General features: G+C 29.9%; 1 protein-coding gene across 2 annotated transcripts in view; it reads right to left on the reverse strand.

Moving 5' to 3' along the window:
• Window positions 1-414: 414 nt before the first annotated feature.
• The window catches only part of Nup154 (nuclear pore complex protein Nup154), a 68634-nt gene continuing 51114 nt past the window's right edge, over window positions 415-17934 (reverse strand). For both annotated transcript variants that reach the window (XM_075367257.1, XM_075367256.1), the window contains exons 23-27: window positions 16329-16449; window positions 13757-13867; window positions 8699-8819; window positions 4665-4787; window positions 415-743 (exon numbers count right to left, since the gene is read on the reverse strand). In XM_075367257.1, the coding sequence (XP_075223372.1) occupies window positions 614-743; window positions 4665-4787; window positions 8699-8819; window positions 13757-13867; window positions 16329-16449 (606 nt within the window). In that variant the 3' untranslated portion in view covers window positions 415-613. The remainder of the gene's footprint in view (window positions 744-4664; window positions 4788-8698; window positions 8820-13756; window positions 13868-16328; window positions 16450-17934) is intronic.

Here is a 17934-nt window from a genome sequence, read left to right on the forward strand (position 1 = left end):
GATGTTGCGCTGACTTAACAAATGTCCCTAGTACAGTCTGATTTGTTTATTTGCAGTTTTATATTAGAGTATAAACATGTTCAACTTCTTCCCCAGAACATTACCACCAGTGATAATAATTTTGTTAATTTTAAAGATTTGATAAAATATTCGTTCTTTTAAAATCTAAGAAAATAATAGTAGCATTTTTACAATAGTGTTGTAATGTTTTAAATTTATAGATTTATGACAATATTAGGAAATGCCATACATTGAGCTCATGTCAAGAGAACCGTAACTGCTTCAGTAAGCTTATAGAAAAAGTTAAGAGAGATAGATATACAATAACCAAAGGTAAGTTTAACATGATCAATACAAAATTTTTAAACTTGCCTAAATTTAGCTAATGTAATGGTAGGAAAATAACTAGTGATATCTATTTTATTTGATTTTTAATGACACTATAATAAATACACTTTTAAAGATTATCCTACTCATAAACACTAAAAAAGGCATTTTAAAACAATAAGTAAAAACGTCAATTAGTAATTGTCTTACAGAACTTATACACTTCATTTCATTCAGCATCGCACATGTACACTTTGATTCACATAATTAATATATCAAATTATAATTAATGTATCCTATTTAAATTGGTTTTAACTGTTTTTAATTTGTTTATTAAATCATTTGTATCTGGTTTGCTATATAACGTGCTTAGGCAATTTGTTAATAAATCTTGCATCCTAATTGCAACTTTTTTCCTGGAAAAAAAAAATTATTTATTATTAAATATAAAATAATGTAAAATTTATTATATAATAATTATATTTAATTAATTTATACTGATATTATTTTATGGAGCTTTTCTGCAGATTACAAATTTAATACCGATTCATATTCTTAATCTTAAATAGCTGCATGTTAAACTAAATTTTTTATGTACTTTTTCTTTTTTGTAGTCAAGAACGAGGTAGTTTGCAAAAGATCTTGGCTGGTTGAATGCTGACTGCATTAATGCATTTGAAAAACCCATCTTGTATGTTATTAATATCTGTTTAAGTGTATTCTGTTTCATCACATATTTTGATAAGAAAGGTATTATTTGTATATGTAAATGGTGAATATGTATCAATCTGATTTACTACAGTTTAATGTGTTCAATAGAGGGTTCCTTTGTTTGCCAGTGTGTTATTATTCTGTCATGTACAGGTTGTATGTATTTTGATTTTAGTTTGAAAATTACAGAGTAAAACCTTTTTTTTTCTGAAAATCTAGTAGTTTTGAATGGTAAATGAATGATTATTATTGCCGTGTGTTATTTTTACATTGTTATTTGTACAGTGTGATGTCATCACAAATATGATCTTTCTAAATCACAATATGTGATGAGACAGAACATACGTAAACAGATATTAACAACATACAAGTGGGTTTTTGTTAATGCAGACAGCATTAATAAACCTAAAAAGATCTTTTGCATGTGATTTGAAAGTCATTAGTATAGTGTCTAAATACAATTTGAGCAATGTTTGCAAATCACCTCATTCAAATTTAGCTACAAAAAGATAAAATACATGTAAAACTTAAATTTAACATACAGCTATAACAAAGTTATAGCTGTATCAAGTATGTTATTGATATGAAATTTTTGACTCTTTAAAATTAAAAAAATTAAATATATATATTGAATGAATAATCACAACATAGATCAAAAAATTAATACTACAAAGGATATTCAGAAAGTTTTGTAATGACTTTATTTTTTATAAGTTCTCAAAATAATTTCCACCCTACATGGAGCACGGTCAGGGAAAATAGGGAGGGTAGTCTAACATTTTTATTTCAGTAATGGCCAAACACTCTGAACCAAACTTTGGTGTGTTATCATGGTAAAGAAACCATTTGTCCATCCTTGGGTTTGGGTGCAGCTTCTTGAGAGCTTCAACAACATTAGCAGGAAATTCTTCAGTATACCATTTCCTTATAACTGTCTTTTGACAAATTCACTCTAAAACTCCTCTTGCACTAAAAACTATGGCCACTATTCTCCTCTTCACTGACCTGGATTTTCTAACAGTCAGGGGGCTCCTCATCTTAAAACACTCACGCTTTTTTCTGAGCCTTGGTTGGGATGCCATAATAGTACAACCAAGTTTTATCACTTCACAACAATGTTCACATAGGAAGATTTCCGATTTTAAAACTTTTTCAGTATTTCACAGTACCGTGCAACAATATGCCTGCCATCTGATCATCAGTCAAGTTTTGCTGCATCCAAAGGATACACAGCTTTCTAATGGTGATCTTGCAGAATAACACGAACTGGTGATGCATTAATGCCCAACATCTTGTATATTACAAGCCCATCTGTCTCAAGCATTTTTATACTGCAGTACTGTTTCCCACTGTCACAGATGAAGACAGTCCACCTTTAGAGCATCCTCAAGGCCAAAATTCCCACTTTCAAACTCTCAATATCACCTACATATTGTTGTACAATGAGGACATTCCTCTCCAAGCATAGGAGTCATTCCTCTGAACACTGATCAGCACTTAATTGAAAACAAATTTACATATACTTATTTTGTAAGTCATTTCTAGCAAATTTTAACTAATTTTTAATCTGCAGAAAAAACACCAAAAAATATTACTTTCATTATTAATAATTATATTTATAATTTATATGAATAATAATAAATATATAGTTTTATTTTAATCGCCCAGGCAATTTTCTCGTAAAATAGCGCAGTTTAAAAAATTGACATAAACAAAAGTTACTTAGATTGGAGGACACCTCATGATGACCTTGAAATTGACCTTACTACATATTTTTGAACTACCATGAAAAGAACAGAAAATTTTACATTGGAATATGTGTTCACACATATGACCTTGGACCTTTTTTGAACAATCAAAGGGACATGTGGGTGATTGTGTTATATAGAAATAGGGGTATGAGTTACATGTTTTTGAAGGTAATTTTATATTCCAGGCCATTTATCTTGCAAACTATGTGAAAGAGCACAAAAATGACTTTACAGAAGCTACGTGGTTAGGAGGAGGATATCTGTTGGTGACCTTGAGATCCCTTTGGAGGTTGTATCATGGTCATTGAGTTTTTTCAAATGGAATTACCTTTTTCAATAGCACCAATGGAAAGAGCAAAAAATTTCATGACATCATTTTTAATTTTTTCCAGCTTCTTGAAGTTCATGGTTTAGGAGTTACATCACATACAATATCCAATTAACACAATTTTCTTGATTCAAAACAGTACCAGATAGCAATCCTCTACTCATAACTTAGAAACCAGCGACAATAGGGATATCTATGAAAAGAATCCAGCACCCATATAACACTATCTCTGATGGTAGCTGTATGACCTTCAAAAAACATTTTCTGCTCTTTTCATTGGTGGGGTCAAAAATATCATTCCATTCGAAAAAACCTTGAAATATGATCAAGTTCAAATCCAAGGTCACCATGAAATGTCCCTCTCAAATTTGAGTAACTTTAGTTTACGTAATTTTTTTGTATTGTGCGTAGTTTACGATAAAATCACCTGGAAGGATTAAAATGAAACTCCCTAAAAAATTGTCCAAAGGTCATATGTATGGCCACATATTTCAACATAAAATTTTCTCTATTTGAAAAAATCATGTGACTTTGAAATAAGATCACGTTCAAGGTCACCATGACGTGGCTCCCCTCCAATCTGAGTAACTTTTGTTTAGGTAATTTTTTTGTATATATTATTGCATATAAGAATTAAATTATATTTATTGTATTATAGTCATACATATAAATGCAATTTATTATTATATGGGTTGATTCAAGAGGAAAAAGAAATGATTTAGGATCTGATTCTAGAACTTGAAACAAGGAAAAAATTCTACAATCATGTCTGAAAATGCTTAGGTATCATACAATAGCTAGCCAAAAATTTCACCTGGATTTTAGTTCCCCTGGTGAAATAGGTCATACTGAAATTTTCAAGGTATTATATAAGGGCTACGTTCTTTGATCTGACAAATCAAATAAAACAGGTCCCAGAACTGTATCTCCTGCACTTTTCATGATATCCAACATCAAACAGAAAAATTTGGTGATGAAAAGCATGTTTTTACAGGTTTGAGTACAATAACTTTCTTAAATGAATAATAAATATATAAATGTTATTATCAAAACTTGTAGAAAATCTAATTCTGAGAAAATTGATGTAAATGTATGAAGACTCTGATAATAGAATTTATGCATTTATTAGCCATTTTACAAAGTTATTGTACTTCAAACCTATCAAATATGTTGAATATGATGAAAACTATGGGAGATACAGTTTTCAGGTCAATAAACATAAACCATCAAATTTACCTCTGATATAACTCCTTGACAATTTCAGTATGACCTCATTTCACCAGGGGAACTGAAATACAGGTGAAATTTTTTGCTAGCTGTAACTCAATAAAAAAATCGTTTCCAGACTTATGTTTGTATGAATATTTTCCTTATTTCAAGCTCCAGAATCAGTTCCAAATTATTTCTCTTCTGAATCATTCTGTGTATAATAATAATAGTAATAATAATAAATATTGTGTATATATATACTTCAGATACATACACAAAAATAATGTAGAAAATAAAAAGGGAAATTAGATATTTTAATCAGTTAGCTATTTATTTACCTTTCTCCCGTATGAACCATCTTTGGATTTAATGTAAAAGATTCAGCAAGACTTGCAATTACCTCTACTAAGTACAGTTCACAACCTTCATTAATCCAACAACGATCATTTAATGCAAACAGTCTGAAATAAATTTAATACTTAATTAAAGACAATAACAATTTTTGACAAATATAACAAATAGTATTAGTAAGAAAAATAAAAATTAGAGCCTTTTAAAATGAAGAAATGTAACTAAAGCTAATAAACCATACTATAGCTTAAAAAAATGGACTAAAAACATGCACTAAAACCAACTTTGAAAAGTTGGTTTTTAACTTTCTCTGGCAATGATATCACACCTGCTGTCTTTCACTGACCTTTCTGGAAAGGTTTTGAGGGTATAAATATAAAAGTTTTCTAAGATAAAATCGTTTTTTATAATCTCTTCTGTATGTCAACTTTGTTTTTTAATTAATTATTGTTGTTACCCAAATACAAGGGCTATTCGGAAATTAAGACAATTCAGTCTTTAGTATATTGCAAGAAGTGGGAGTAGCAATTCTATCGCTGCACAGCTAAATAGCCCCAACAGTGCGATCCTAGTAGTGTCAGTGAAAATCTTGCTATTATGAAATGCTTGCAATCAACAGTTTTCTTAAAAAAAAAAATCTGTCAACTATTGAAATTCATTGTGAATTTTGTGCAATATATGGAGGGAATGTCATGAGTGACAGTGCAAAAAGACAATGGTGCTATGTATGGAAGGTTGAACAAACATTCACAACAATGAAAGAATCAACCCTCAATTGTCATAGATGAACTTATAAGTATTGATGTAAATATTCGAGAAAATCACAAATTCACATTAACAGAATTATCCAAATTTTTTCCTCAAATACTGCCAACAGTGCTACATGAAATCATAATTGACAAGTTACAATAAAATAAAAACAAGTGTTACTACCTGGCTTAAAAATTCACAGGTGAGAGTTTTATAATGAGGGTATTCAAAAACTTCTTTATAGATAGGACAAGGGCCTTATTTGGACGGCAATTATGCAGAAAAATAGCTAAAAGAAGTATATAATAAATTGTTTTTTTATCAATTGGTATTTTTTTAAATAACAAATTGGAAGTTACTTTCTGTATAGTCCTCGTATATTACAAATCAGATATCTGTATAGTCTCTTAACTTGAGGCACCAGTAGAGAAGAGCATGTGAAGAACTTCTTTCTTTGGGGCACAATACAAAAGCATAAAGAAACATTGATTTAATTTTGAAATAAAAATGAACAGATAAAGGAAAAAATTCAAGAATAAAAAATGGGATAAGACAAATATACAATTTGAAACAAAAACATATTTAAAATAAATATGCAATAATATTAGATTAAAGGTCTAATATAGACCCGACAAATAAAAATAGCACATAATTTAGAACATTAATGTAAAAAAAATTCATTCATATTTGCTTTGGACTGCAGGGAACTTGTTTCTTCATGTATGGCTTGTTCTTCTTTGCTTCCCAGACCTTTCTCATCCTTTCACTATGATTCTTTTTTTGTTTATCAGTTCACTTTTTGGTTGTCCTTGGTTTAAGATTTTTTTCTTTGAAATTTTTAAATCTGTCGACTATTTTCCTGAATTCATCTCTATCTTGTATGATGTCCTCTGTAATCTTCATTTCTTCCAGGTCCCTTGTGTTTCTTTAACCCAGTTGGTCATTACTTTCATCTGTGTAAGGTGGTTAAAGATACTTTTGGTTAGTCTTTCATTGTCGTCCATTCTTTTGAGATGTCCATATAATTTTGCGTCTCTTCTGCATGGTATATGTGTTATATGTCCAGGATTTTGTGCATCTCTTCTGCATGGTGTCTGTGTGTTTGCAGAGGGTCCATTCATCCATATTCTTCAGGTGCCATCTTCTGTTTTCCTTAGTCCGAATATTTTCCTGAGTATTTGCCTTTATCTTTTCTCAATTTCCTGTAATTCTTTCTTGTGGATAGTTAGGCATTCTGATGTGTATCTGATGTGTATTCTGATGTGCCTGGTTGTGCTGCATTTGTTGTATCTGTTTTGAGTAGTTCCATACGTTCATTCCAATTTTTCATCATGTTCTATGAGTTCGTTGGGTTGCATCCATTGTCCTAAGTACTTAAAGTTAGTCGTCTGCTCTTTTGATGTTGCCATATTTCATCATGTATTTTTTGTTTTGGTGTTTAGTTTCCATGTATTTGTTTTTTCATTAAAAAAATTGTAGGCCAGTTTTTCTAGTGATATTTTGCATTACTTCTTACATTTCAACCATTATTTGCGCTAGTAAGGTAATATCATCTGCAACTGCTAACCACTCTATTATCAGATTGTTTTTCCCTTTTGCTAAGTGAATCCCTTCAATGTCTTCTTTTTCCAGTTCTTGTTTCCACATTCTTATTATTTTTTCCAGAATTAGGCTGAATAGAATGGGTGATAGCCGAAGCCTTGTTTCACTCCTGTTTTTATTTCAAACAGTTCCAATATTTCTCAGAGGAATTTAACTTGCTGGAGTGCCAGTTTCCTGCTTCTACTCTTTTCTCCAGCGCCTTGTCACATTTCTCTGTTTTACCATCTGTGTCTTGGTTATCATTTTAGTCTCACTTATTCCTTTTGTTGTCACGGTAAGGTTTCTTTATTTTCAATCCAATATTGTTTGTTCGGTCATTCAAAATACGTATCTTAATTACATCCTAATGTCTCCCTATCTATTCTGTGTTTTCTTGGCCTTCTCAATGATCTTTTAATATATATACATAAATGCTTCGTTTTCGAGTTATAGCTGATGAAATATTTTGTCCAGATTACTCCTCAAAGGTAAACTGAAAGTTTTGCCATCAAAATTAAGAGACAATTATGGTGATTTTAAATGTTTTTGACCAGTGAAGTGAAATAAAAAAATTCCAAAACTGTATGACCAGTAATTTCCAAGAAAACTGTGTTACAAAGCCCAAAAAACTTGAAGTAAAAGAATTCTTTTTTAAGTCTGCTGTAAATTAACATCAGTAAACTTAAAAAAAAAATTAATTTAAATTTTATTGGGTAATTTGCCAACAGACAGTTATTATCAATTTAATTTAATTACCGATAAACAAATATGTAAATCCTGTACATATGAAAAAAAATACTGTAAATTGGGTCAAGAGAAAACATTACAATTTAAGAAATTTGACTTCATCTTACAATTTTTTTTCTTTTTTAATTTTCAACTATTTATTTTAGCATTACAAAGATTTTTGTTTTGTTAAAATGGTAATGCTTTTTGCCACATTCAATGTGTTTTGTTTAAATCATATTGTTTCAGTGTTTTACAGATTAAAAGTGATCTAGGCTAGAATTTAACTGGCTCTGACCTAAAATGAAGTAAAATATTTTCATAAAAATCATTAAGCGTTTAGACATTTATATTTAATGGCTATAAAATACCCTGCTTAACCTTATATGCACTTCAGAGACCAGTTTAGCTTTTTTCCAAATTATAGATTATTATCAGATTTCTTGCCAGTCCTACTGGCAGATCTACCACTCCACTGAACCTCAATAAAGAACAAAAAAAGATGCTACGATAGCATCTAATTCTAATGGATAGCAGTTAACACAATTCTAATGTTACTTATCAGAGAAGGAAGACATAAAGGATACCGGAAAAGAGATTATAAACTATCAGAAGGATTGCTTTTGAACAGAGTAGATCATTAATGTTGTAAATTCAGAAGTTATTGTAACAGATTTAAAACATTTTTATTTTAAATACACCTATAACACTGTCAATTCTGCATGCTAGCTTAAATTTTTATAATATTCCTTATTTTATAAAATAAAAAAAAAAGAATCAATACATGAACTCAACTGGGGCATGCTGGAGCACCATAACACTGAGGAATCTTATGGCCTAGTATGTCCCAGGGGCAAATAGCAAAGGATGATGTATCAGAACAGTTTTGATGTATTCTGAAAATGAACAAGATATTCTTGTGACTTTAATGGGGGTAAGGAGATATATGACTAATGATACTTACTTTTCATATACATCCAACAACATTATCAATGGAACACCCATACTAATTAGAGTTGAGTGAACATGAGATCTTAATGCCCCCAATTGGCAACATGCTAACTCTAGCTGCCAAACAAGAAACCCTAAAATAAAAAAAAAATAAAAAATAAATTATGTGTACATTTATTACAGGTAAAATAATATCTATGTAATCACTTTCTACAAAAGTAAATCAAATATAAATGGAATTTTCTGTTCTTGAGCGTCTACGGTTGGTAGGACTGGGCCCATGCTTGGGTGGGGTTATTAGGAGTGGGGAGACCTGCCATTCTACACTCCCAACCAATTTGTTAGTAACGCTCACAATGTTGGAGCAACAGGTACACCCCTCCACTGCACAATGCATAATTATAAAATTTCTTGCTCGTGAAGGAGTTCAAGTGACAGAGATTGACTGCACAGTTTAGGGACCAAACATTGTCAAGGACTCCGTGTGTTTGCCTGGCATAGAGTTCAAGGAAGAACAAGAACAAATAGAAAATCAGAAATAAAATCGCCATCTTCGGACCAGCATTACAGATGAAAACATTTACACAGTTAGAGACATCCTTGAATAGTCTGCTGAATTAAGTACCGTTGGGAGATAAAAACGTTTTCAATGAAGGCTGAGAATTCCTAATCTTAATTATGCTGCTTTCCTTTACTGTGCGAAGTCACTGCCTTTCAGCTCATATTGCCCAGGCCAAAATGTGTTTTACACACATCACAAAAAGCATGATACACATCTCTACCTCTTCTCAACCAAATGAATTCTGGATGTAAGTTTATATCTAACCACTGGTCATTAAATGAAAAAAAAAGTATTATAGGAGAGATTTATGTGTTAAGGAGATGGATGGATGGATGAGAAACAAAAGAAAAAACTATTAATAAAAAACCACTATACATTATTGTGAGAGGTAAGAGAAGAAACCTGAAAGACTGAATTTTTATAAAAGATGAAAAGTTTACTTGTAGGTTGAAAAGATCAGACAGGTAAATATTTTGATAATTAAAATAATATTTTGAAAAGTTTACAAATGTGATTGAGGTATAGCGAGAAAGTAGAATAAAAATAACCTGAAATATGAAGTTTGGAAAAGTAGCTGATTATGATGAGATCTGAGTAGAAATATCAAAGCTGCCAGACAGGTACACTGTTAAGCTAAAATACTGTACTGAACTTCTCTCCGCTGAACGGAGAGCAAAAAGTTGTGCCAAATGAATGGAAGAAAGGGTAGTACCAATTTTTTTTTTAAAGTGTTAGGGAAAATTGTGGAGATTACAAAGGTTTTGTACTTTTTCTCACAAGCAGAAAACATGTTGAAGAGAGAGTTTTAGAAGGAAAAATCAAAAAAGTGACAGAAGACATTATGGTTTCCTGGTTTCCATAAGATAGCTCCCCAACTGATTCGATTTTTGCAGTAAGAGTGCTACTGATTGAAAACAGATGATAATTTAATAAGGATTTGATATGGTATTTCTGGACTATAGAAAGCACATGACAGCATGCAAACAAAATTAGCGTGAAGCACTTAAAAAAATATGTGTGGGATAGGAGATAAGAATAGTGATATTATAACAGATGTTCAAAACAAAACTGGGTTTTTCAGTACTTGAAGTTATAATTCGTCTTGATGCATGGGTATGAACTGTTACCACATTTGTTTAAAATAATGATGAGTGAAATTTAGAGAGAAATGGAGGAATGGCAGAAGGAAAGCACAACCATTTGCTGATGACCATGTCATATGGAGTGAAAGTGAAACTGAAACAGTAGAGAATACTTGATGTTAGGGCTGAGTGATTGTAGTATGGAATATAAAGTAATTAAGAAAAAAAACATGAAATCAGTGATAACCAGAAAAGAAAGAGAACAAAAAGGAAAGCTAAATCAAAAGGTTAATATTTGACTAATAAACTTCTACAGGATGAAAAATCTAATGGAGATAAGAAGACTACAGAATGCAAGTTATTTTCAGTACAGGAAGAGGATTAGCATGGCATAAGGCTAAAGTGGTACACAAGATGTATTTCACACCAATTCTTACTTATTGTACAGAGATTTAGGTTAAATATAAAGGCAGAAGGAAACTATGGTGATGCAATTTCTTAGAACCACACACACAAGGTAAAGAGAGATTGTAAGAAGAAAATAAAGATTCTCTAGAACATAGGAAATATGTTTGGACAGAGTAGGAAGAGCAAGACTTGGATGGTTTGGACAGATTATTAGAATGAGGAAAGAAAGGACAATATTGAAAATGTTGAACTAAGATAAATGGGAAGAGATAAAAGAAAATATATTTTTGAGTAATGGTGTTGTGGAAGAAATGGTTACAGAGGAATAGCAGCAGGAGAGAACAAGGTGGAAGTCAGAATACTTGATAATGGGAAAAAGAAACATTTATAACATAGTATAAGTAACAGTCACTAAAAACTTCTAACCAGCTGGCACACATTTATATCAGCTTCTGTCCAAATTTTTATACTCATAACAAGATAACACATTAACGGGCTCCTTTTTCACAAATGAGCTTTGTATTAATTATATGTATATTTTTCTTCAGGGCACATAATAAGATGTTTTTTCATCTCACAAGTATATATATACTTAGCAATAATGGGCTCATTTTAAGCACCGGATTTTTATAAATTAATGTTAAAAAAATAATAATGAGTGTCCGGCATTTTATTTTCATTTGTAAAAACAAAATCTGCCTTTATATTGAAGAATTTTTATTTTTTATCAAATAATTTATAATGTACATATCTTCTTAATTTTTTCTAAAAACTACATAAATGAGAAACAAAAACTCTATCATATAATTTACATAAATTCCAGTTTTTTATTTTGGCTAATATGCATAAAAATTTGATTTCAATAAATCAAATGATTCACTGAAATGTTCTTTTTATACTAATATGCAAAATTTTTTTAAATAATTCATAAAAAAAAGATTGTGAGTATGACAATTATGTAATATCTATACAAATCTTTTACTAGATTAACATATTTTGACCATTAAAAAAAATACCTCTACAAAATTATAAATATGAAAACTATAAAAGTGCCTTTTTTCCCATTTTTTTTCTAAATTCATTTAACTGCTCAATAGCAGTTAAATGAATTTAAAAGTGCCACTCAGGATATTTTCTATTGAGAAAATATCTATTTCTCAATAGAAAATATCCTGAGTGGCACTTTCTTTTACACAGTCCATAATAAAAGGGATACGAAAAAATGGGATGAAGAAAAAATGTATATACAGAGTGAGTCAGGAGAAAAAGGAAATAATTTGGGAACAGATTCTAAAGCTTGCGTAATCTTATTATCAAAACTTATACAGAATTTAATTATGATAAAATTGATGTAATAAAACTTTTGTTTTTAAAAACAAAAATCAACAGAAAAATGTTATGAATTTGTAAATTTGAATACTGCTCATTGTTGTCTTAAAATTGTGGTTACATGTTAGTAATAAATGTTATGCGATTTAGTTGTTTTTAACATAATTTTGATAGTGTTTAATTATTTCTGATAATCAAGTTATGTAGTGTTTTTGCGTTTGTTGTACTCTAAACTATACTTACATTTTTCCAATTGAATCTGAATTTAAAAATGTGAAATTAAAATATACAGAAATAAGTATCGTGAACAATTAATTCCAAACCATAAAGTATTTTGTAGAATTTTTAATAATCTTTGTGAGAATGGTACACTTCCCAGCACTCATGTTTTATCTGAATGTCAATCGGTACATGGAGATAAAAGCAAAAATATTCTTCAGGTGGTACAGTCTTCTATGAGCTTGCGAAAAATTTCTACACAACTCAACATTTTACAAAGTACAGTATGGAGGACATTACATGCTCACGGATATATTCTTAATGTTCAGATAGCTCAACACCTCCAGCTCAGACCATGTGAGACGACTGCAATTTTGGCAATGGGTAACAATAATTAACACTTGATTCTGTTCATATTATTTTGGGCAAAGCTAATTTTACCCGTAATGCCATAAACAACACAGAAAATTTACATTGGTGGTTTGAAGAAAATTCGCATGCTGTATGTAGTTGAATCAAATTTTTAACAACAATTTTCAGTGAATGTTTGGTGTGGCATGATGAAAACAACTAACAGGACCTTTCATAATCGAAACTTGTCACAGGGAGAAACTATCTATAATTTTTAAACAATGAATTTCATACAGTATTTAAAAGTTTCTCATTGAAAAACTAATAAAATATACTATTAACTTGATGGATCACCAACACAATTCACAAATGAAGTAAGATAATTCTTAGATGAAAGATTTACTAGTAAATGGATTGAATGTAGAGGGCTGGTAAATTGCCCACCTACATTATCAGTTATTACTCCCTTAGATCACTATTTATGGAGATGGATGAAATGTGAGATAGACAAGCAAAAAATAGAAACAAGTGATGAACTGATCGCTTCCATTCTCAATGTTGCTGCTCTCAACAAGAAATGTGAATATATTAGGTTGTGACAGAAAATTTAAGGAAACATGCCGAAAAGTGCATTGATCTCAATGGTGGAATTTTCAATTATGTATTGTAAATTAATACAGTATGAACCACAGCGAGTACTTTTTTAAAAATATTTTAATTTTTCGCTAGCCATTATACAATAATGAAGTGTTTTTGCAAAATATGTTTGTATGACTTTTTTCTTACTAGAAGCTCTCTAGAATCATTTCCCAAATTATTTCCCTTTCCTCCTAGATCATCATCTGTATATACGATGAAGACAAGTACATGATAATGAAGAAATTACAATCTTTCTTACCTTATTAATTTAAGTTTTCAGTAAAATTTAAATGTAACTGAATTAGTCTCTAAGTTAGAATTTTATGGCTTTCTAAAAAAAAAAAGAGAGCGAAATAAGGAGAGAACATTATGAGAATATAATAATAAACTAACAATTATTTTTTTATGTTGTTGAAGAAAATTAGTTTTTAACCAACCTTAACAATATAGTAATAATGAAATTTGAATGACGTTTACTTACATAAAGGAAAAACACGAGATGATAAACTATACTGCTGGCCTAACATTTTCACTTTACTCATCACAACTGATATTTTATTATCGCCACTTGTGTTGTCACATTTAGCAAGTTCTGTAACATAATTAATTTTTTTAGATGTAAAGCAAGTTAATTTTCCACTAATGAATAAAGAGTGAAATAAAAAAGTTCTGTTAATTTGTATATGATTGTGTAATTTAGAGTAATTTGTTCCCTCAAAAATTCTAATGTAAAATAGAATGTCTCTTAAATCATAAAAAAAAAAAAAAAAAATATGTAACTTGAGCAACATCAGATTTAAACTGAATGTTGTGTTCTACAAAAGCAACTCGGAAGATTTACTTTTAATGGACTTAAAAATTTATCTTCAATATAAGAAAATAACTGGTTAACTTTATCAAAGGTAAATTTTACATTCAATAACAACTGAAAACGAGAACTGTTTTATATTATATATATATATTATATACACTGTATAATTAGAGGAACTATATATTGTAAAATTAGACATGTTGGTTTGGAATATAACATTAAATTAGGTTAGAACCAAATGTGATTTTGTTAGTTCAAATAGTATTTTATTATTATTATCTTTTATGACCACATAGGATCACATAGTCAGTCCATTATCCAAGTCTCTTCGATGGTCCTCCAGTACTATTATGCAAGTCCTCCCCAGTACTTTTTCATATGTTCTGATCTTTGTGCCCTTTCTAGTGTTGAAAATATTCATTTGTTTTTTTTTTGTAAGTGTTAAGTGAGAGTTTTTGTTCTTGATTTTCTTGTTTAATTTTATCTTATCTGTGATGTCTTCCGGTGTAAGGGCAATTTCCTTCAGATCTTCTTTTATTTCTTTGATCCATCTGGATCCTGTCTTGGTGTTCTTCTAGCTGAGATTATACTGTAGTAGCTGTTTCAGAAGTCTTGAATCTTGCATCCTCATATGTCCAAAGAATCCTAGTCTCTTGTTACGCGTGGTATATCAATGATGGGTTTTAACTCTTTGTTGGGCACAATCCATCACTGCCCGTCTTTCTGATACTTTTAATTGATGCAGATTCTAACAATTCTTCTTTCAATTTTCTGGAGAGAGTCTGTTTGTCTTTGATTATTAAAATGATTAATGACGGAAATGATTACTGAAAATTTTATTGTCTATAAAATACTAATTTATTACACTGATGCATTTTACCGATTAAAAAGTATCCTTAACATTCTAATTTTTTTATAAGAACCTCAATCCTATAAAATATAAAACAAAATCTCATTGAAACAACAGTGTTACATAATAATTGTGTGGATGACACTTTAACTGTTAAATATAGACAAGAGTCAACTCGTTTATTATCTGTAATAATAAACGGGATGGGGATCACACATAATCCAAAATCACAGCAAAATCATGGTTGATCCAAATATAATATTTAATGAAATAATATGTGTTAAAATGACCTAATACTGTACTACAGTTCAGTATTTACATGGACTATTATATTAAGGTTTAATGGTAAATAATAAAATAGAATATACTATAGTATTACATACCTAGTAAAAGTAATACCAGAAGTTTATTCAAAATATCTATTAACATATAACAAATCTTCTCTCACTAATACTGTAAGTAAACAGACTGTACATACAGTAGTGTATGTACTACATAATGCATTAATAAAAAGTTATTAAAACTGTAATAGCAAAAGAAACTTATTAAAACTGCAATGAGAAAAAAGAATATATAGACATTAAAAAAAAATAATAAATTGTGCATTTTACTCTTAAAAATATTTTATTTATTATTTTATAAGACGCAACTGATTATTGTTTTAGCGATTGAAAACACTTTCATTAATTGAACCTCATAGTTTGTGTAGTATAATATTGCACAATGGACTATCGTCCAATCATATCCACAGTAAACTACAGTACATTATTATTATATTACAAAACAAGCACACATTCAAGTAGCCAATGAATGAAGGAGTAAACCCTATCACAGAACAATAAAAAAACTTAAAAAGTTTTAGCATTTTTATAAGTTCTTAACTTTATTTTTTCAGAGAAGCATTGTGGTTTAACAATCGCAGACGATAAGGAGTTGACTGTAAGTGCAACTAACTGCAAATAAATAATGATAAATACTGTAATTTCTATATTTATACTTTCGGAGTGTAGATTTCAGTCTGACAAATACTGTCCCTTACTCACTTACTTCTTAAGATCAATCAGTCTGATGCAAGTATTCTGTACTGAACAGTTCCTTTTTAATTTCATGAAAGAGTTATAAAGAACAGAAAAACATCACTTTAAAAGAACTTAACACAATTCATCAGTATTCTGCGAAGCTGTTACCACTGTACCATGATGAAGTGGTACAAAGTTTTCACCTCTGTCTAAAGAATTCAAATTTTAATCAAGATAATTTTTCTCTACGCAACTCGTTTCTTGTGTAACATATGTACGAGTTTCTTGTGTATGTACACAATATATATATATATATATATATATATAATATGAACAGTGTTTAATGTGGTGAAAAAGATGTGATGTATGATACCTGTTTGAATGATATTTTCCCATATGTTGTTAATAAGATCAGGATCGTCATGGCCAGAACACTCAACTATTGCCAATTTGCAGTCCCATAAGTCAAATGGTTCAGCAAACTCTTCATAGAGCTAAATTTACAAAAAAATACAAAATGAAAAACAACTGTTACTCAAACATTAAATTCCATCTTTCTATTATAGTTAATAAGCAGTAAGCACCTCACGTAGAGAATTAATAAAAATTATTTAAATAACTTTGTTTTGAATGAAAAAAAAATCTCAAAAGATCTAACCTAAAACTTAACATGAGACAATCATTTTTACACATGTTGATATCCAAAAGAGCATGCCTCAAAGAAAGAGAGAAACAGATCTGTGAAAACAAAGCACTGTGATTATTAACAAAGAGAAAAGAAAAGATGCCTATGAACTGACTGCAATTAAGGTAATATTGATGTGATCAAAATAGAAACAATAATTACTTTGTCTTTAAAGAGTGGCCAAACAAAAATCAGTTTTTATCCAAAATTTATCTGTTTTTGAAACTGAGCTTTTACTTTACAATGACATTAACCGCTTAGAAAATTAAAAAAAAACTACCAAAATTTATAATAACAGAGCTGAAATAATACAATATGTATTCTCCGCCACTCTGAAATCGTAAAAACCGATATATAAATGCGTATGAAGCCAGGTGCACAGGCAATTATGGTGAAAGCAATTATACATAAGAACTGGCTAGTATGAGTTGTACAAATTGTTTAATGATCAAAATTAACATCGGGAAAATTTATTTTATTATATAAATCCAATTTAAAAAATTTAAATGAACGAGCTATAGTTTAATTTTTGAAGTTAAATCACTAGTGTCAAAAGTTATGTTGTTATATTAACTTTGAAAAGATTCAAAACCACCCACGAATATATCTTAACTCCCCACCAATTCCTGGGGCAATTATAACTTCAGTTACTGGATGTGGCAGGCAGGTGGGATTGTAAAATCATGAAGGATGAACAAAGCAAAAAAGATAAAAAATGTTATACAAACCAGAAGAGTTTTAATGGAAAAAGGAAATCTGCAGGTATCAAAGACAGATTTGGAGATTAAGTGCTTTACAAGAGTGAAACATCAACGAATGGTAGTCACGGATGTCAGAAAAAAAATGAAACTTCTGAAATGTGTTCAACTGGAAAATATTAAAAATGATATTGATAAGAGTGTGAAATAGTAAAATTTTAGGACAGATTTGAGAGTAGTATAGTTTGAGAGAGGGCATTTTAAAAAGTAGAAAAAGTCTGATGGGCCACACATTAAGGCCAGGGTTAGAGAAATTAATTGCAGAAAGAAGTATAACATGTAAAAACAGTAAAGGGAAGAAAAAAATTAAAATATATAATTCAGGATATAGAATTTAACAGTAACACAGAAATTAACAGATATTCACACATATATAGAAATTAAGAGATCAACACAAAAATCAAAGAAATGAGAAGAGCATCAAACCGGTAAAATACGAGGCATATTCATAAAGGGTGGTAACTAGAGAGAAAAGGTTTTTACTTACAGTTTTAGTTTACTACACATATCTACATCACTTTTCCACATAATCGTCA

The sequence above is a fragment of the Lycorma delicatula genome, chromosome 5, assembly GCF_047948215.1.
Source record: "Lycorma delicatula isolate Av1 chromosome 5, ASM4794821v1, whole genome shotgun sequence".
Classification (NCBI taxonomy): Eukaryota; Metazoa; Arthropoda; class Insecta; order Hemiptera; family Fulgoridae; genus Lycorma; species Lycorma delicatula.